General features: G+C 44.8%; 1 protein-coding gene across 1 annotated transcript in view; it reads left to right on the top strand.

Annotated features, from left to right (window-relative positions):
• The window catches only part of LOC135558332 (microtubule cross-linking factor 1-like), a 136,983-nt gene that overhangs the window by 51,727 nt on the left and 64,387 nt on the right, over nucleotides 1-20,869 (top strand). The window contains 5 exon segments of the mRNA XM_064992071.1: nucleotides 4,492-4,551; nucleotides 5,412-5,687; nucleotides 7,503-7,629; nucleotides 7,632-7,882; nucleotides 12,525-13,280. Of these exon segments, the coding sequence (XP_064848143.1) occupies nucleotides 4,492-4,551; nucleotides 5,412-5,687; nucleotides 7,503-7,629; nucleotides 7,632-7,882; nucleotides 12,525-13,280 (1,470 nt within the window).

Here is a 20,869-nt window from a genome sequence, read left to right as displayed (position 1 = left end):
AGTTCTCTATAGGAACCATAGTTAAATAGCCTAGCTGGGATAGCTAGTTCTCTATAGGAACCATAGTTCAATAGCCTAGCTGGGATATCTAGTACTCTATAGGAACCATAGTTAAATAGCCTAGCTGGGATAGCTAGTACTCTATAGGAACCATAGTTAAATAGCCTAGCTGGGATAGCTAGTACTCTATAGGAACCATAGTTAAATAGCCTAGCTGGGATAGCTAGTACTCTATAGGAACCATAGTTAAATAGCCTAGCTGGGATAGCTAGTACTCTATAGGAACCATAGTTAAATAGCCTAGCTGGGATAGCTAGTACTCTATAGGAACCATAGTTAAATAGCCTAGCTGGGATAGCTAGTACTCTATAGGAACCATAGTTAAATAGCCTAGCTGGGATAGCTAGTACTCTATAGGAACCATAGTTAAATAGCCTAGCTGGGATAGCTAGTACTCTATAGGAATCATAGTTAAATAGCCTAGCTGGGATAGCTAGTACTCTATAGGAACCATAGTTAAATAGCCTAGCTGGGATAGCTAGTACTCTATAGGAATCATAGTTAAATAGCCTAGCTGGGATAGCTAGTACTCTATAGGAACCATAGTTAAATAGCCTAGCTGGGATAGCTAGTACTCTATAGGAACCATAGTTAAATAGCCTAGCTGGGATAGCTAGTACTCTATAGGAATCATAGTTAAATAGCCTAGCTGGGATAGCTAGGATAGCTTCCAGTTGAAGCTCGCATCCAGTACAAGACCATGGTGCTTGCCTACGGAGCTGTGAGGGGAACGGCACCGCAGTACCTCCAGGCTCTGATCAGGCCCTACACCCAAGCAAGGGCACTGCGTTCATCCACCTCTGGCCTGCTCGCCTCCCTACCATTGAGGAAGTACAGTTCCCGCTCAGCCCAGTCAAAACTGTTCGCTGCTCTGGCCCCCCAATGGTGGAACAAACTCCCTCACGACGCCAGGACAGCGGAGTCAATCACCACCTTCCGGAGACACCTGAAACCCCACCTCTTCAAGGAATACCTAGGATAGGATAAGTAATCCTTCTCACCACCCCCCCTTAATGATTTAGATGCACTATTGTAAAATGGCTGTTCCACTGGATGTCAGAAGGTGAATTCACCAATTTGTAAGTTGCTCTGGATAAGAGCGTCTGCTAAATGACTTAAATGTAAAATGTATGTAATGGATAGCTAGTACTCTATAGGAACCATAGTTAAATAGTCTAGCTGGGATAGCTAGTACTCTATAGGAACCATAGTTAAATAGCCTAGCTGGGATAGCTAGTACTCTATAGGAACCATAGTTAAATAGCCTAGCTGGGATAGCTAGTACTCTATAGGAACCATAGTTAAATAGCCTAGCTGGGATAGCTAGTACTCTATAGGAACCATAGTTAAATAGCCTAGCTGGGATAGCTAGTTCTCTATAGGAACCATAGTTAAATAGCCTAGCTGGGATAGCTAGTACTCTATAGGAACCATAGTTAAATAGCCTAGCTGGGATAGCTAGTACTCTATAGGAACCATAGTTAAATTAGCTGGGAAGCTAGTACTCGAGAACCTGGGATAGCTAGTTCTCTATAGGAACCATAGTTAAATAGCCTAGCTGGGATAGCTAGTACTCTATAGGAACCATAGTTAAATAGCCTAGCTGGGATAGCTAGTACTCTATAGGAATCATAGTTAAATAGCCTAGCTGGGATAGCTAGTACTCTATAGGAACCATAGTTAAATAGCCTAGCTGGGATAGCTAGTACTCTATAGGAATCATAGTTAAATAGCCTAGCTGGGATAGCTAGTACTCTATAGGAACCATAGTTAAATAGCCTAGCTGGGATAGCTAGTACTCTATAGGAACCATAGTTAAATAGCCTAGCTGGGATAGCTAGTACTCTATAGGAATCATAGTTAAATAGCCTAGCTGGGATAGCTAGGATAGCTTCCAGTTAGGCTCGCATCCGCTACAAGACCATGGTGCTTGCCTACGGAGCTGTGAGGGGAACGGCACCGCAGTACCTCCAGGCTCTGATCAGGCCCTACACCCAAGCAAGGGCACTGCGTTCATCCACCTCTGGCCTGCTCGCCTCCCTACCATTGAGGAAGTACAGTTCCCGCTCAGCCCAGTCAAAACTGTTCGCTGCTCTGGCCCCCCAATGGTGGAACAAACTCCCTCACGACGCCAGGACAGCAGAGTCAATCACCACCTTCCGGAGACACCTGAAACCCCACCTCTTCAAGGAATACCTAGGATAGGATAAGTAATCCTTCTCACCCCCCCTTAATGATTTAGATGCACTATTGTAAAGTGGCTGTTCCACTGGATGTCAGAAGGTGAATTCACCAATTTGTAAGTCGCTCTGGATAAGAGCGTCTGCTAAATGACTTAAATGTAAAATGTATGTAATGGATAGCTAGTACTCTATAGGAACCATAGTTAAATAGCCTAGCTGGGATAGCTAGCTATAGGGATAGCTAGCTGGGATACTAGTCTATAGGAACCATAGTTAAATAGCCTAGCTGGGATAGCTAGTACTCTATAGGAACCATAGTTAAATAGCCTAGCTGGGATAGCTAGTACTCTATAGGAACCATAGTTAAATAGCCTAGCTGGGATAGCTAGTACTCTATAGGAACCATAGTTAAATAGCCTAGCTGGGATAGCTAGTACTCTATAGGAACCATAGTTAAATAGCCTAGCTGGGATAGCTAGTACTCTATAGGAACCATAGTACTCTATAGGAACCAAGTTAAATAGCCTAGCTGGGATAGCTAGTACTCTATAGGAACCATAGTTAAATAGCCTAGCTGGGATAGCTAGTACTCTATAGGAACAATAGTTAAATAGCCTAGCTGGGATAGCTAGTACTCTATAGGAACCATAGTTAAATAGCCTAGCTGGGATAGCTAGTTCTCTATAGGAACCATAGTTAAATAGCCTAGCTGGGATAGCTAGTACTCTATAGGAACCATAGTTAAATAGCCTAGCTGGGATAGCTAGTACTCTATAGGAACCATAGTTAAATAGCCGAGCTGGGATAGCTAGTTCTCTATAGGAACCATAGTTAAATAGCCTAGCTGGGATAGCTAGTACTCTATAGGAACCATAGTTAAATAGCCTAGCTGGGATAGCTAGTACTCTATAGGAACCATAGTTAAATAGCCTAGCTGGGATAGCTAGTTCTCTATAGGAACCATAGTTAAATAGCCTAGCTGGGATAGCTAGTACTCTATAGGAACCATAGTTAAATAGCCTAGCTGGGATAGCTAGTACTCTATAGGAACCATAGTTAAATAGCCTAGCTGGGATAGCTAGTACTCTATAGGAACCATAGTTAAATAGCCTAGCTGGGATAGCTAGTACTCTATAGGAACCATAGTTAAATAGCCTAGCTGGGATAGCTAGTACTCTATAGGAACCATAGAGGTGAAAAGACTGAGACCCCGTTACGGGCGGACAAGGACAGACCTTGACTCACTCACTTCCTGGTCTCAGTGTGTGTGTGTGTGTGTGTGTGTGTGTGTGTGTGTGTGTGTGTGTGTGTGTGTGTGTGTGTGTGTGTGTGTGTGTGTGTGTGTGTGTGTGTGTGTGTGTGTGTGTGGCATGCATATGTGGATGTCCACACCAAGAGAGCAGTGGATTTGAAGTTGAATGGGTTTATCTGGCAGGGTTGCCAATCAGTCAGTGAAAACACTAAGCTATCGTGCAGAAGGACACATTTGATCCTGGCTTTGCTTCGCATGATGCAAAGCTCGTTAGAACACATTTCAAATGTCCGACATAAACAGACAGACAGGCAGGCAAATGCTCAGGACAGGTTATTGTGGAGATGTGGTGTGTGTTGAGTCAGTAACAGAATGAGATGTCTGTCTGTCTGTCTGTCTGTCTGTGTCTCTCAGTGTCTGTTGGTCTGTCTGCCTGTCTGTTGGTCTGTCTGCCTGTCTGTGTCTATTGGTGTCTGTTGGTCTGTCTGTGTCTGTCTGCCTGTCTGTTGGTCTGTCTGTGTCTGTCTGCCTGTCTGTTGGTCTGCCTGTCTGTCTGCCTGTCTGTTGGTCTATCTGTCTGTCTGCCTGTCTGTTGGCCTGTCTGTTGGTCTATCTGTCTGCCTGTCTGTTGGTCAGTCTCTCGGTGTCTGTCGTCCAATCTGAGGAAGACCCGGATGAGAAAGTATGTGAGTTTGTTGTTAAGCCACCCTAGTCCAAGCACCAGTGAAATATTTGCCACATCCACATCTCCTCCACACTCTCCACAGAAACAGGGCTTTGCCCACAGTTGTACCCCTTTTTGTCAGGGTTAGAGGTTCTGAGCCCCTTCTATTCATTCTACTTCTATAGTTACATGTATTCTGTTAAAAAGAAAACGTGTTTTGAGGATTGAAGCAGTGTAACTCATTGTCCCCACCTTGTCCTAGTTATTGTACGTGGCCAATATGCAGACTAAGGATGTCCTCTGATATTTGTGTTTTCTCTTCCTTCTCACAGACTGGTACACGACGGAGAGGAAGCAGGGACACATTTAGGGACAAGAAGTCTATGAACCAGGTAGGAGAGAGACTTCTATCACACTTTCTATCATCTATGAACCAGGTAGGAGAGAGACTTCTATCACACTTTCTATCATCTCTGAACCAGGTAGGTGGCTTCTATTACACATTCTATCATCTCTGAACCAGGTAGGAGAGAGACTTCTATCACACATTCTATCATCTCTGAACCAGGTAGGTGGCTTCCATCACACATTATATCACATAACGCCAATTCGATTTCACAATGAGCGTACCTCTCCCTCATCTTCCTCCTCCCTCTTCCTCCTCACCCTCATCCCTCTTCCTACTCTCTCTTCCTCCTCCCTCCTCACTCTTCCTCTCCCTCTTCCTCTTCCTCTCCCCCTCCTCCCCCTCCTCTCTCCCCTACTCCTCCTCCTCCTCCTCCTCTCCCCCTCCTCCCTCCCCTATTCCTCCTCCTCCCTTCCAACCTACTCCTCCTCCTCCTCTCTCCCTCCTCCCCCTCCTCTCTCCCCTACTCCTCCCCTCCCCTTACTCCTCATCCCCCTCCTCTCTCCCCTATTCCTCCTCCTCCCTTCCAACCTACTCCTCCTCCTCCTCCTCTCTCCCTCCTCCCCCTCCTCTCTCCCCTACTCCTCCCCTCCCCTTACTCCCCTCATCCCCCTCCTCTCTCCCCCTATTCCTCCTCTCCTCCCTTCCAACCTACTCCTCCTCCTCCTCCTCCTCTCTCCCTCCTCCTCCTCCTCTCTCCCTCCTCCTCCTCCTCTCTCCCTCCTCCTCCTCCTCTCTCCCTCCTCCTCCTCCTCTCTCCCTCCTCCCCCTCCTCTCTCCCCTACTCCTCCTCCTCCTCTCTCCCTCCTCCTCCTCCCCTCCCCCTACTCCTCCTCCTCTTCGCAGGAGGACAGTGCAGATCTCAGGTGTCAGCTGCAGTTCTCTAAGGAAGAATCCACCCTCATGCGTAAGAAGATGGCCAAGCTGGGGAAGGAGAAGGACAAGCTAGAGCAGGAGATCCAGCAGTATAAGTCAGTCTACGGGGACGTGGACAGCCCTCTACCCCTGGCAGAGCTTGCAGGCGGTGGGCCCCACAGCACCAGGGAGGCCGAGCTACGGCTCCGACTAAAACTGGTGGAGGAAGAGGCTAATATTCTAGGGAGGAAAATTGTAGAGCTGGAGGTGAGTGGCCCGAGTCTTTTAACCCTGGGTGTGTCTGAAAATGGAACCTTATCCCATTCTAATCCATGTAGTGCCAGAGCCCAGAGCCCTATCCACTACTATAGACCAGAGCCCTATCCACTACTATAGACCAGAGCCCTATCCACTACTATAGACCAGAGCCCTATCCACTACTATAGACCAGAGCCCTATCCACTACTATAGACCAGAGCCCTATCCACTACTATAGACCAGAGCCCTATCCACTACTATAGACCAGAGCCCTATCCACTAGTATAGACCAGAGCTCTATCCACTACTATAGACCAGATCCCTATCCACTATTATAGACCAGAGCCCTATCCACTACTATAGACCAGAGCCCTATCCACTACTATAGACCAGAGCCCTATCCACTACTATAGACCAGAGCCCTACCCAATACTATGGACCAGAGCCCAACCCAATACTATAGACCAGAGCCCTATCCACTACTATAGACCAGAGCCCTATCCACTACTATAGACCAGAGCCCTATCCACTACTATAGACCAGAGCCCTATCCACTACTATAGACCAGAGCCCTATCCACTACTATAGACCAGAGCCCTGTCCACTACTATAGACCAGAGCCCTATCCACTACTATAGACCAGAGCCCTATCCACTACTATAGACCAGAGCCCTATCCACTACTATAGACCAGAGCCCTATCCACTACTATAGACCAGAGCCCTATCCACTACTATAGACCAGAGCCCTATCCACTACTATAGACCAGAGCCCTATCCACTACTATAGACCAGAGCCCTATCCACTACTATAGACCAGAGCCCTGTCCACTACTATAGACCAGAGCCCTATCCACTACTATAGACCAGAGCCCTATCCACTACTATAGACCAGAGCCCTATCCACTACTATAGACCAGAGCCCTATCCACTACTATAGACCAGAGCCCTATCCACTACTATAGACCAGAGCTCTATCCACTTCTATAGACCAGAGCCCTATCCACTACTATAGACCAGAGCCCTACCCAATACTATAGACCAGAGCCCTATCCACTACTATAGACCAGAGCCCTATCCACTACTATAGACCAGAGCCCTATCCGCTACTATAGACCAGAGCCCTATCCACTACTATAGACCAGAGCCCTATCCACTACTATAGACCAGAGCCCTATCCACTACTATAGACCAGAGCCCTATCCACTACTATAGACCAGAGCCCTATCCACTACTATAGACCAGAGCCCTATCCACTACTATAGACCAGAGCCCTATCCACTACTATAGACCAGAGCCCTATCCACTACTATAGACCAGAGCCCTATCCACTACTATAGACCAGAGCCCTATCCACTACTATAGACCAGAGCCCTATCCACTACTATAGACCAGAGCCCTATCCACTACTATAGACCAGAGCCCTATCCACTACTATAGACCAGAGCCCTATCCCACTACTATAGACCAGAGCCCTATCCCACTACTATAGACCAGAGCCCTCTCCACTACTATAGACCAGAGCCCTATCCACTACTATAGACCAGAGCCCTATCCACTACTATAGACTAGAGCCCTATCCACTACTATAGACTAGAGCCCTATCCCACTACTATAGACCAGAGCCCTATCCACTACTATAGACCAGAGCCCTATCCGCTACTATGGACCAGAGCCCCATCCACTACTATAGGTCAAAGTAGTGCAAAGTAGTGCACTATGTAAGGAATTGGGTGCTATTGTCTTTTGTTTTCCCTTCCTGCAGTACTTTGATTTCTTCCTGTAAATGAAGATCGCTTCCTAATCATTATGTTCATTATTATCAGGTGGAGAATCGAGGCCTGAGGGCTGAGAACGACGACATCCGCTGCCAGTACGAGAGGGACTGTTTCGGCCGGGAGCCCTTCAGCAGCATGCCCTCCTCTCCATACGGCGGAGACGCTCTGGAGTCAGCCGGGAGCTGCGGCGCCACCTACAGTTTGTAGAGGAAGAGGCAGAACTTCTACGGCGGTCCATCTCGGAGATCGAGGACCACAACAAGCAGCTGATCTCAGAACTGAACCGCTTCAAGTTCGGCCCGAGAGACGAGGAAGGAGAGGTTGGAGTGATGATGATGAAGTCCGGTAATGGGAGTAACGGAAGCGGTGTGGTGATGATGGAGGAGCTGAAGGCAGCCAGGATGCAGATAAACGAGCTCAGTGGAAAGGTGAGGCAGCATGATGGACTACAGTACCCATAATGCTCTGTGTGAGGCAGCATGATGGACTACAGTACCCATAATGCAGATAAACGAGCACAGTGGAAAGGTGAGGCAGCAAATAATATTTATAGAGCTGTTATCTTCCGAATAAACTCTTAAAGACTTAGTAATATTTTACTTCAATAGCAGTCAATATTAATCGTCATCTTAATTCAGTCTCATCTAAAAGTTGTAAATTCTTAGTTATCTGCACGAACCCTGGCTAACAAGTTGAATCAGCAATACAAAATTGGGTTTAATTATTTATTTACTAAATACCTAACTAATCACACAGAATTACACATACACATATTTAAATCATAACTTGATTACAAATTACGTCATAAAGGAAACCGTCCCTAGTGGGCGGAACAGATATGACGGCTTGTTACACAAAAGAAAAGGGGCGGGGTTGAGTGAAAGAGCGGGAAGACTGAGGGACAAAGGGAAAAGCTGTGCTATCGTAAATACAGTATCTTATGCATTCTAAATTACCGCACATTTGGAAAAGAAAAATGCAATAAATATTTAGTCTGAGCTGTGCTTCAGTAGGTTGGTGGTAGATGGAAGGCCGTGTTGCCAAACCGAGTCCTTTGTCCTTTGAAGAATGTCTCAGCTGGTAAATTGAATACGTTGTGGTAAAGTCGTTGTGTGGTAGACGGGATACTCTGTCTGTTCCTTCCTAACCCTTATATAAGAAGGGAGAGGAGGGAGTGTTTGAAAAGTTTTATAGCCGATGTCCCTTCACAGGGGCGGGCCACTGATTGAGCAGAGCCCTATCTTATGAAAACCCAAATCTCACATTTTAGAAGCTAAAATCACATTTCATCCCATCACAAATAATTTCATATTCAAACATATAAATTGAACAACAATTCCATGTGAATCCGATAACTCTGATGTGTAGACTTTCCACTGTAGAGTTTATGTCATCTTATCAGTGATGTCTCAGATGACAACCAAACTGACATCATATTCATTAAGTACCACCACATATGTTCCATTGGTCGGATTACCAGAATATAGTTCATTTCCCCCCACCTACTGATGTTCCCAGAATCTCTATGTTAACCAAGGGGTTTTGCAAATGTAACATCAGTAGGGTAGAGAGAGGAAAAAGGGGGAAAGAGGTATTTATGACTGTCATAAACCTACCCCAAGGCCAAAGTCATGACAGTACCCATAATGCTCTATGATTGTATCTGATTTTATCTTATGTTGCTTCCTAAATGGCACTTTTCCCTTTATAGTGCATTACTGTTGACCCAAGCCCTTTGGGTTCTGGTAAGAAGGTGTGCACTATAAAAGGAATAGCGTGCCATTCGCTATCATAATGTTGACTTGCCTCTGAAGCTGTCATAATGTTGACTTGCCTCTGAAGCTATCATAATGTTGACTTGTCTCTGAAGCTATCATAATGTTGACTTGCCTCTGAAGCTATCATAATGTTGACTTGTCTCTGAAGCTATCATAATGTTGACTTGTCTCTGAAGCTATCATAATGTTGACTTGTCTCTGAAGCTATCATAATGTTGACTTGTCTCTGAAGCTATCATAATGTTGACTTGTCTCTGAAGCTATCATAATGTTGACTTGCCTCTGAAGCTTTCATAATGTTGACTTGTCTCTGAAACTATCATAATGTTGACTTGTCTCTGAAGCTATCATAATGTTGACTTGTCTCTAAAGCTTTCATAATGTTGACTTGTCTCTGAAGCTATCATAATGTTGACTTGTCTCTGAAGCTTTCATAATGTTGACTTGTCTCTGAAGCTATCATAATGTTGACTTGTCTCTAAAGCTTTCATAATGTTGACTTGTCTCTGAAGCTAACATAATGTTGACTTGTCTCTGAAGCTATCATAATGTTGACTTGTCTCTGAAGCTATCATAATGTTGACTTGTCTCTGAAGCTTTCATAATGTTGACTTGTCTCTGAAGCTATCATAATGTTGACTTGCCTCTGAAGCGTTCATAATGTTGACTTGTCTCTGAAGCTAACATAATGTTGACTTGTCTCTGAAGCTTTCATAATGTTGACTTGTCTCTGAAGCTTTCATAATGTTGACTTGTCTCTGAAGCTATCATAATGTTGACTTGTCTCTGAAGCTTTCATAATGTTGACTTGTCTCTGAAGCTTTCATAATGTTGACTTGTCTCTGAAGCTTTCATAATGTTGACTTGTCTCTGAAGCTTTCATAATGTTGACTTGTCTCTGAAGCTTTCATAATGTTGACTTGTCTCTGAAGCTTTCATAATGTTGACTTGTCTCTGAAGCTATCATAATGTTGACTTGTCTCTGAAGCTATCATAATGTTGACTTGTCTCTGAAGCTATCATAATGTTGACTAGTCTCTGAAGCTTTCATAATGTTGACTTGTCTCTGAAGCTATTATAATGTTGACTTATCTCTGAAGCTAAAATAATGTTGACTTGTCTCTGAAGCTATCATAATGTTGACTTGTCTCTGAAGCTATCATAATGTTGACTTGTCTCTGAAGCTATCATAATGTTGACTTGTCTCTGAAGCTTTCATAATGTTGACTTGTCTCTGAAGCTAACATAATGTTGACTTGTCTCTGAAGCTTTCATAATGTTGACTTGTCTCTGAAGCTAACATAATGTTGACTTGTCTCTGAAGCTTTCATAATGTTGACTTGTCTCTGAAGCTAACATAATGTTGACTTGTCTCTGAAGCTTTCATAATGTTGACTTGTCTCTGAAGCTAACATAATGTTGACTTGTCTCTGAAGCTTTCATAATGTTGACTTGTCTCTGAAGCTTTCATAATGTTGACTTGTCTCTGAAGCTAACATAATGTTGACTTGTCTCTGAAGCTTTCATAGTGTTGACTTGTCTCTGAAGCTAACATAATGTTGACTTGTCTCTGAAGCTTTCATAATGTTGACTTGTCTCTGAAGCTTTCATAATGTTGACTTGTCTCTGAAGCTTTTATAATGTTGACTTGTCTCTGAAGCTTTCATAATGTTGACTTTTCTCTGAAGCTTTCATAATGTTGACTTGTCTCTGAAGCGTTCATAATGTTGACTTGTCTCTGAAGCTTTCATAATGTTGACTTGTCTCTGAAGCTATCATAATGTTGACTTGCCTCTGAAGCGTTCATAATGTTGACTTGTCTCTGAAGCTAACATAATGTTGACTTGTCTCTGAAGCTTTCATAATGTTGACTTGTCTCTGAAGCTTTCATAATGTTGACTTGTCTCTGAAGCTATCATAATGTTGACTTGTCTCTGAAGCTTTCATAATGTTGACTTGTCTCTGAAGCTTTCATAATGTTGACTTGTCTCTGAAGCTTTCATAATGTTGACTTGTCTCTGAAGCTTTCATAATGTTGACTTGTCTCTGAAGCTTTCATAATGTTGACTTGTCTCTGAAGCTTTCATAATGTTGACTTGTCTCTGAAGCTATCATAATGTTGACTTGTCTCTGAAGCTATCATAATGTTGACTTGTCTCTGAAGCTTTCATAATGTTGACTAGTCTCTGAAGCTTTCATAATGTTGACTTGTCTCTGAAGCTATCATAATGTTGACTTGTCTCTGAAGCTAACATAATGTTGACTTGTCTCTGAAGCTATCATAATGTTGACTTGTCTCTGAAGCTATCATAATGTTGACTTGTCTCTGAAGCTATCATAATGTTGACTTGTCTCTGAAGCTTTCATAATGTTGACTTGTCTCTGAAGCTAACATAATGTTGACTTGTCTCTGAAGCTTTCATAATGTTGACTTGTCTCTGAAGCTAACATAATGTTGACTTGTCTCTGAAGCTTTCATAATGTTGACTTGTCTCTGAAGCTAACATAATGTTGACTTGTCTCTGAAGCTTTCATAATGTTGACTTGTCTCTGAAGCTAACATAATGTTGACTTGTCTCTGAAGCTTTCATATAATGTTGACTTGTCTCTGAAGCTAACATAACGTTGACTTGTCTCTGAAGCTTTCATAATGTTGACTTGTCTCTGAAGCTTTCATAATGTTGACTTGTCTCTGAAGCTTTTATAATGTTGACTTGTCTCTGAAGCTTTCATAATGTTGACTTGTCTCTGAAGCTTTCATAATGTTGACTTGTCTCTGAAGCTTTCATAATGTTGACTTGTCTTTGAAGCTTTCATAATGGTGTCTTGTCTCTGAAGCTTTCATAATGTTGACTTGTCTCTGAAGCTTTCATAATGTTGACTTGTCTCTGAAGCTTTCATAATGTTGACTTGTCTCTGAAGCTTTCATAATGTTGTCTTGTCTCTGAAGCTTTCATAATGTTGACTTGTCTCTGAAGCTAACATAATGTTGTCTTCTCTCTGAAGTTAACATAATGTTGTCTTCTTTCTGAAGTTAACATAATGTCGTCTTCTCTCTGAAGCTAACATAATGTTGTCTTCTCTCTGAAGTTAACATAACGTTGTCTTCTCTCTGAAGCTAACATAATGTTGTCTTCTCTCTGAAGTTAACATAATGTTGTCTTCTCTCTGAAGCTAACATAATGTTGTCTTCTCTCTGAAGTTAACATAACGGTGTCTTCTCTCTGAAGCTAACATAACGTTGTCTTCTCTGAAGCTAACATATTGTGGACTTGTCTCCTTCCCCATCCAGGTGATGAAGCTGCAGTATGAGAACAGAGTCCTGATGTCCACCGTTCAGCGCTGTGACCTGGCCCAACACCTGGGCCTCCGCACCGGCTCCCCACGGGACAGCGATGCAGACAGCGACACCGGCCGCCGAGACTCCGCAGAGGAGGAAGAGACTGGGAGGCTCCTCCTTCTACACCCCAAGAGGGAGGGGCCTGTCGGTGGCGAGAGCGACTCGGAGGACCTCTTTGAGAAGACCACCACAACCTCTGGGTTTGGAAGTCACAAGCCCTCGGACGAGCTCAGCGGGCTCAGCGCCACCGAACTATCTAATCGTAGGCGAGAAGACCGTGAGACGTTCACGAATGTCAAACGAGAAGCAGAGCGCCTTGGGAAGACCGTAGATCGTCTCATTAGCGACACGGAAAGTCTGATCTATGACGGAAAGATTTTAATAACAGGAGGGGACAGTTTGAGTCTGGCTCTGGAGGGCATTAAAGAAGACACCACCCGCCTACCCGATCCCAAACCAGACTCACAGCTCCTGGACACTATCAACACTCGTATGAAGGCCTTCCGCACAGAGCTCCATATCTTCATGGAGAAGGTGGATCACCTGGGAGAGGGCCTGAGGGAGAGAGGAAGTGACCGGGATCGGGGAGATGACCTGTCACCCTTGCCCAACCTCACTGAGTCTAGTAGCTTCCTGTCTGGGATCACCTCCATGTCACGAGACTCGCCCATCGGCACCCTGGGACGCGACCTGGTCACAGATTTCCAGGTAAGGAATGGGATAAAACCCCTCCGAATTTTGACCTATATCTGTCTCTATCCAGAAGTGCGGCCGAAATGGCACCCTATTCACTATTTAGTGCTCTACCTTTGACCAGAGACTTCAGGCTTACTTTACTTCACAATGATTATCAGATATATATATTTTTTAATTCAACCTTTATTTAACTAGGCAAGTCAGTTAAGAATAAATTCTTATTTACAAAGACGGCCTACCCCTGCCAAACCCGGACAACGCTGGGCCAATTGTGCACCGCCCTATGGGACTCCCAATCAAGGCCTGGATGTGATGCAGCCTGGAATCGAACCAGGGTCTGTAGTGACGCCTCTAGCACTGAGATGCCTTAGACCGCTGAACCAGGGTCTGTAGTGACGCCTTAGACCGCTGAACCAGGGTCTGTAGTGACGCCTCTAGCACTGAGATGCAGTGTCTTAGACCTCTGAACCAGGGTCTGTAGTGACACTTCTAGCACTGAGATGCCTTAGACCGCTGAACCAGGGTCTGTAGTGACGCCTCTAACACTGAGATGCAGTGTCTTAGACCTCTGAACCAGGATCTGTAGTGACTCCTCTAGTACTGAGATGCAGTGTCTTAGACCGCTGAACCAGGGTCTGTAGGGACGCCTCTAGCACTGAGATGCAGTGCCTTAGACCGCTGAACCAGGGTCTGTAGTGACGCCTCTAGCACTGAGATGCAGTGCCTTAGACCGCTGAACCAGGGTCTGTAGGGACGCCTCTAGCACTGAGATGCAGTGCCTTAGACCGCTGAACCAGGGTCTGTAGTGACGCCTTAGACCGCTGAACCAGGGTCTGTAGTGACTCCTCTAACACTGAGAAGCAGTGTCTTAGACCTCTGAACCAGGGTCTGTAGTGACGCCTCTAGCACTGAGATGCAGTGTCTTAGACCTCTGAACCAGGGTCTGTAGTGACTCCTCTAGCACTGAGATGCAGTGTCTTAGACCACTGAACCAGGGTCTGTAGTGACTCCTCCAGCACTGAGATGCAGTGTCTTAGACCTCTGAACCAGGGTCTGTAGTGACTCCTCTAGCACTGAGATGCAGTGTCTTAGACCACTGAACCAGGGTCTGTAGTGACTCCTCTAGCACTGAGATAAAGTGTCTTAGACCGCTGAACCAGGGTCTGTAGGGACGCCTCTAGCACTGAGATGCAGTGCCTTAGACCGCTGAACCAGGGTCTGTAGTGACGCCTTAGACCGCTGAACCAGGGTCTGTAGTGACGCTTCTAGCACTGAGATGCTTTAGACCGCTGAACCAGGGTCTGTAGTGACTCCTCTAGCACTGAGATGCTTTAGACCGCTGAACCAGGGTCTGTAGTGACGCCTCTAGCACTGAGATGCAGTGTCTTAGACCGCTGAACCAGGGTCTGTAGTGACGCCTCTAGCACTGAGATGCAGTGTCTTAGACCGCTGAACCAGGGTCTGTAGGTACGTCTCTAGCACTGAGATGCAGTGTCTTAGACCGCTGAACCAGGGTCTGTAGTGACGCCTCTAGCACTGAGATGCAGTGTCTTAGACCGCTGAACCAGGGTCTGTAGTGACACCTCCAGCACTGAGATGCAGTGTCTTAGACCTCTGAACCAGGGTCTGTAGTGACGCCTCTAGCACTGAGATGCAGTGTCTTAGACCGCTGAACCAGGGTCTGTAGTGACGCCTCTAGCACTGAGATGCAGTGTCTTAGACCGCTGAACCAGGGTCTGTAGTGACTCCTCTAACACTGAGATGCAGTGTCTTAGACCGCTGAACCAGGGTCTGTAGGTACGTCTCTAACACTGAGATGCAGTGTCTTAGACCGCTGAACCAGGGTCTGTAGTGACGCCTCCAGCACTGAGATGCAGTGTCTTAGACCTCTGAACCAGGGTCTGTAGTGACGCCTCTAGCACTGAGATGCAGTGTCTTAGACCCCTGAACCAGGGTCTGTAGGGACGCCTCTAGCACTGAGATGCAGTGTCTTAGACCGCTGAACCAGGGTCTGTAGTGACGCCTCTAACACTGAGATGCAGTGTCTTAGACCTCTGAACCAGGGTCTGTAGTGACGCCTCTAACACTGAGATGCAGTGTCTTAGACCTCTGAACCAGGGTCTGTAGTGACGCCTCTAACACTGAGATGCAGTGTCTTTCACCATCGAGTGCCCCTTTCACCATCTAGTGCACCTTTCACCAGAGCCTTCAGGATTGACTTTCCTTGGCTTCATCCCTTGGCTCCTATAAGGAGAATGGGCCATTGACGAATGCTGCATCACATCCAGGCCGTGATTGGGAGTCCCATAGAGCGGCATACAATTGGCCCAGCGTCGTCCGGATTTGGCCCGGGGTAGGCCGTTATTGTAAATAATAATTTGTTCTTAATTAACTGACTTGCCTAAATAAAGGTAAAAACAAAATCTCACTCGGTTCGGGCTGGTAGCACTAGTTAAAAGCCCTATGGGCCCTGGTCCTAAGTAGTGTCCTACATAGGGAATAGGGTGCCATTTGGGTTGCATTGCTGTCTGTACTGTATGTTACCTTGTGTGTCTCCTTGCTACATCTAGACATCAACCCCCTTGCTGCATCAATCAGTTATCAATCAGTTATCAATCAGTTAGTATGTCTTATCAATCAGTTAGTATGTCTTATCAATCAGTTAGTATGTCTTATCAATAAGTTCAAGAATGCCTGTAGCGGCAAGTAGTCATTCCGGAAAACAGAGTTAAAACGATTTTGATATTATTTCATGACATTCTGATTTATACATTAAGACATTATGAAACAAAACAACAAGGACGTTCTGATATATGCATTATGACACCAGGAAACAAATAGAAATGTTGAAGTAATGAATCTGTCAGACAGAGAACAACGTGACTTTAAACAGCAGTGAGGAATAGGCACCCTACTCAGTGTATAGGGCACTACTTTGGACCAGAGTTCTATAGAACCCTGTTCACTAATAGGGCACTACTTTGGACCAGAGCCGTGTGGGTGAATTGGATGCCATTTCAGACACAGTGCAGATTCACGGTGTAAAACCTCAAGGGGAGTCTGTGTAAATGGTACAGTCCATTATTACTGGATGTAAACAGTATAAAACCCCAAGGGGAGTCTGTGTAAATGGTACAGTCCATTATTACTGGATGTAAACAGTGTAAAACCTCAAGAGGAGTCTGTGTAAATGGTACAGTCCATTATTACTGGATGTAAACAGTATAAAACCCCAAGGGGAGTCTGTGTAAATGGTACAGTCCATTACTACTGGATGTAAACAGTATAAAACCCCAAGGGGAGTCTGTGTAAATGGTACAGTCCATTATTACTGGATGTAAACAGTATAAAACCCCAAGGGGAGTCTGTGTAAATCGTACAGTCCATTACTACTGGATGTAAACAGTATAAAACCCCAAGGAGAGTCTGTGTAAATGGTACAGTCCATTACTACTGGATGTAAACAGTATAAAACCCCAAGGGGAGTCTGTGTAAATGGTACAGTCCATTACTACTGGATGTAAACAGTATAAAACCCCAAGGGGAGTCTGTGTAAATGGTACAGTCCATTACTACTGGATGTAAACAGTATAAAACCCCAAGGGGAGTCTGTATAAATGGTAGAGTCCATTACTAATGGATGTAAACGGTATAAAACCCCAAGGGGAGTCTGTGTAAATGGTACAGTCCATTGCTACTGGATGTAAACAGTATAAAACCCCAAGGGGAGTCTGTGTAAATGGTACAGTCCATTACTACTGGATGTAAACAGGATAAAACCCCAAGGGGAGTCTGTGTAAATGGTACAGTCCATTATTACTGGATGTAAACAGTATAAAACCCCAAGGGGAGTCTGTGTAAATGGTAGAGTCCATTACTAATGGATGTAAACGGTATAAAACCCCAAGGGGAGTCTGTGTAAATGGTACAGTCCATTGCTACTGGATGTAAACAGTATAAAACCCCAAGGGGAGTCTGTGTAAATGGTACAGTCCATTACTACTGGATGTAAACAGGATAAAACCCCAAGGGGAGTCTGTGTAAATGGTACAGTCCATTATTACTGGATGTAAACAGTATAAAACCCCAAGGGGAGTCTGTGTAAATGGTACAGTCCATTACTACTGGATGTAAACAGTATAAAACCCCAAGGGGAGTCTGTGTAAATGGTACAGTCCATTACTACTGGATGTAAACAGTATAAAACCCCAAGGGGAGTCTGTATAAATGGTAGAGTCCATTACTAATGGATGTAAACGGTATAAAATCCCAAGGGGAGTCTGTGTAAATGGTACAGTCCATTGCTACTGGATGTAAACAGTATAAAACTCACTCAAGTGAGCAGTCATTAGTAGAGCCATTCCCAGCCTCTAAATGTGATGCTAATGTAGCGTAGCGTGTCAAATACACAAAACCATTCATTATAGCCAGCGTGGGCTTGCTTCTGAAATGGCACCCTATTCCCCGTGTAAATGCACTAGATTTGACCAGAGCCAATCAGACACCGGTCAAAAGAAGTGCACTATATAGGGAATAGGGTGTCATTTGAGACAGAGAACCATGTCTGGACAGCTTTATCAGAAGACTACCCACTCAGAACACAAGTCATGTTTATTTTAAGCTTCCTTTCACATTGGTCCCAGGTTCAAACACACTATGTGAGACAAAAACAAAACAAACGGCCCACTACACCCCTACATGTCCCGTCTACAGTCCACAGAGCCCCCCTGTTTGAACGCACAACACTTGATGAGTAAAGACCAGCAGGAACCAAGCAGAGATGGTGACACCTTATTTGGTAGCCCAATTCATATATATATATATATATATATTTTTTTTATTCACACTAATTGGTATTTTGACCAATCAGAAAATATCTGGTGTGAAAAGATCAAATGTGATTGGTGAGAACACCAATTAGTGTGAGAAAAAAATATCAGAATTTGTCTGCCTGTATTAACAGGGTACTTTAGGCCAATGTTACCCATCCATTGCTTGGGGTTCCTAGCCCAGTACTAATAATCATGGTGATTAGCTGTTTAGTTGAATCAGGTGTGTTAGTGCTGGGCTTGAACACACTTGGTGTCCTCAGAGACGGACTGAGAAACACAGGACAACCAAACGAACAGCAGAGGGGCCACAGCAGCGCCTGTCCCACCTTGAGCCACCCGGCTCAGCCACACAGCACCACCACCCCCCCTTCCCTCGTCCCCATTCACCATCCCTCACACCCTCGCTTTCAGAGCTGCGTCCGTATACCCATACGCACATGCACCCTACCCCCGAAATGGCAACCTGCCGACTTGATCCATCGCCCACATGCAGATGCCTGCTTCAACTCGGTGGGAGGGGCAGCTTCTTCCATATGGCTTTTTCCCACACAGTGGATCAAGCAATCAAATCAACCAATCAATTAATCAATCGAAGTCAGAATTAGGAGTTGCCTGTGGAAGAACCTTGCCGGTATCTTCGCCTTCCGTCCGCTGCGTTGCCCTCCACCACTGGTACGTCTGTTTAAGAAAGCATGTTAATAAACAGTTTGCTCTTTACGCCACGATTGGGCCTTTTGGAATTATTCAATGAATACATTTTTTTTTTTTTTTACAAAAAAAATCTTAATTCTTTTTTTGAAATTGGATAGGGATAATACCTGTAGAATCCTCATTATGGTTAGGGTGGGTGGAGCATACTGTTACTGAACTAACAGCTACTACTAACAAACATTCTCACAAGCATGAAGGACATGGTTTGCCTTCTACTCAAAGAAAACAAGAAAGTTAAAGTCATGTAGAATGATAAAGTCTAATGAAGAGTCACGTTTAACAGTGTAAAACAGTTAAAAGTCTAACGTGAAAAATAACGGCATTGCACGTGTGTAGAGTTGTTTTTTGCTACTGCATGGCTGGTTGTATGCTAGCTAAACTCTGTAGTCTGCTGTAGTCTGCTGTGGTGTCTATCTATGGTTGGTGTGCTAGCTAAGCTATCTGCAGTCTGTTGTGGTGTCTATGGTTGGAATGCTAGCTAAGCTATCTGTAGTCTGCTGTGGTGTCTATCTATGGTTGGTGTGCTAGCTAAGCTATCTGCAGTCTGTTGTGGTGTCTATGGTTGGAATGCTAGCTAAGCTATCTGTAGCCTGCTGTGGTATCTATCTATGGTTGGTGTGCTAGCTAAGCTATCTGTAGTCTGCTGTGGTCTCTATCTATGGTTGGTGTGCTAGCTAAGCTATCTGCAGTCTGTTGTGGTGTCTATGGTTGGAATGCTAGCTAAGCTATCTGTAGCCTGCTGTGGTATCTATCTATGGTTGGAATGCTAGCTAAGCTATCTGTAGTCTGCTTTGGTGTCTATCTATGTCTGGTGTGCTAGCTAAGCTATCTGTAGTCTGCTTTGGTGTCTATCTATGTCTGGTGTGCTAGCTAAGCTATCTGTAGTCTGCTTTGGTGTCTATCTATGTCTGGTGTGCTAGCTAAGCTATCTGTAGTCTGCTTTGGTGTCTATCTATGGTTGGTGTGCTAGCTAAGCTATCTGCAGTCTGTTGTGGTGTCTATGGTTGGTGTGCTTGCTAAGCTATCTGCAGTCTGCTGTGGTATCTATCTATGGTTGGTGTGCTAGCTAAGCTGTCTGCTGTGGTATCTATCTATGGTTGGAATGCTAGCTAAGCTATCTGCAGTTTGCTGTGGTGTCTATGGTTGGAATGCTAGCGAAGCTATCTATCTATGGTTGGAATGCTAGCTAAGCTATCTGTAGTTTGCTTTGGTATCTATCTATGGTTGGAGTGCTAGCTAAGCTATCTGCAAACTGCTGTGGTAACAGCTGTGTTTGGAGTCGTGTATCCCTCATTGCATGCGCTTCATAAACAGTGTTTTTGCATTCCCCCCCGATCCCTCTCTTTTCTCCTCCCTCCGTCCTTCAGATGTTTCAACCCATCATGTTGTTCATCCTCGTTCTAGTCCTCTTCTCGTCTCTCTCGTACGCCGTGGTCTTTAAGTTGGTCTTTCTCTTTGTGCTTTTCTTCATTCTCTAGCCTGTTCCGTCAGTCTGTTCTCTTTTAGTTTTCATATTTTTGCACCTTGGCTTTATCTTCTTTATCCATTTATTTTTTTTATTTTTTTATTCCTTCCTCTGTTTGTTCGTGGTCATTCATCTCTGTTTGTTCACCCACCAATCCACTTCATGCATTTCTACTCCCTCCACCCCCTGACCCCTGACCCCCACCCCTCAGTCACGGTCCGGTGTGAGGGATGAGCTGGAGTGGCGTCTAGGACAGGAGCGAGCCGTGGAGACCCAGGGCCAGAGCCAGGAGGGTCTTCCTCAGGGCCCGGCCCAGAACAGGGGAGCCATCCTGGGACACACTAGATACCACAGACCCCTCCTGGCTTCTTTAAGACTGGAGGTCAGTGCCTCTTCCATCTCTCTACATCCCTGTCTTTTACCACCTACTGTAGGACTGATCATACCATGCTACTGTAGGACTGACTAAGAACAGACAGACAATCAAATCAAATTGTATTAGTCACATGCGCAGAAATACAACAGGTGTAGACCTCACAGTGAAATGCTGAATACAACAGGTGTAGTAGACCTCACAGTGAAATGCTGAATAC

Source organism: Oncorhynchus masou, chromosome 17 (genome assembly GCF_036934945.1).
Source record: "Oncorhynchus masou masou isolate Uvic2021 chromosome 17, UVic_Omas_1.1, whole genome shotgun sequence".
Taxonomy (NCBI): domain Eukaryota; kingdom Metazoa; phylum Chordata; class Actinopteri; order Salmoniformes; family Salmonidae; genus Oncorhynchus; species Oncorhynchus masou.
This window is presented reverse-complemented; position numbering and strand designations above follow the sequence as displayed.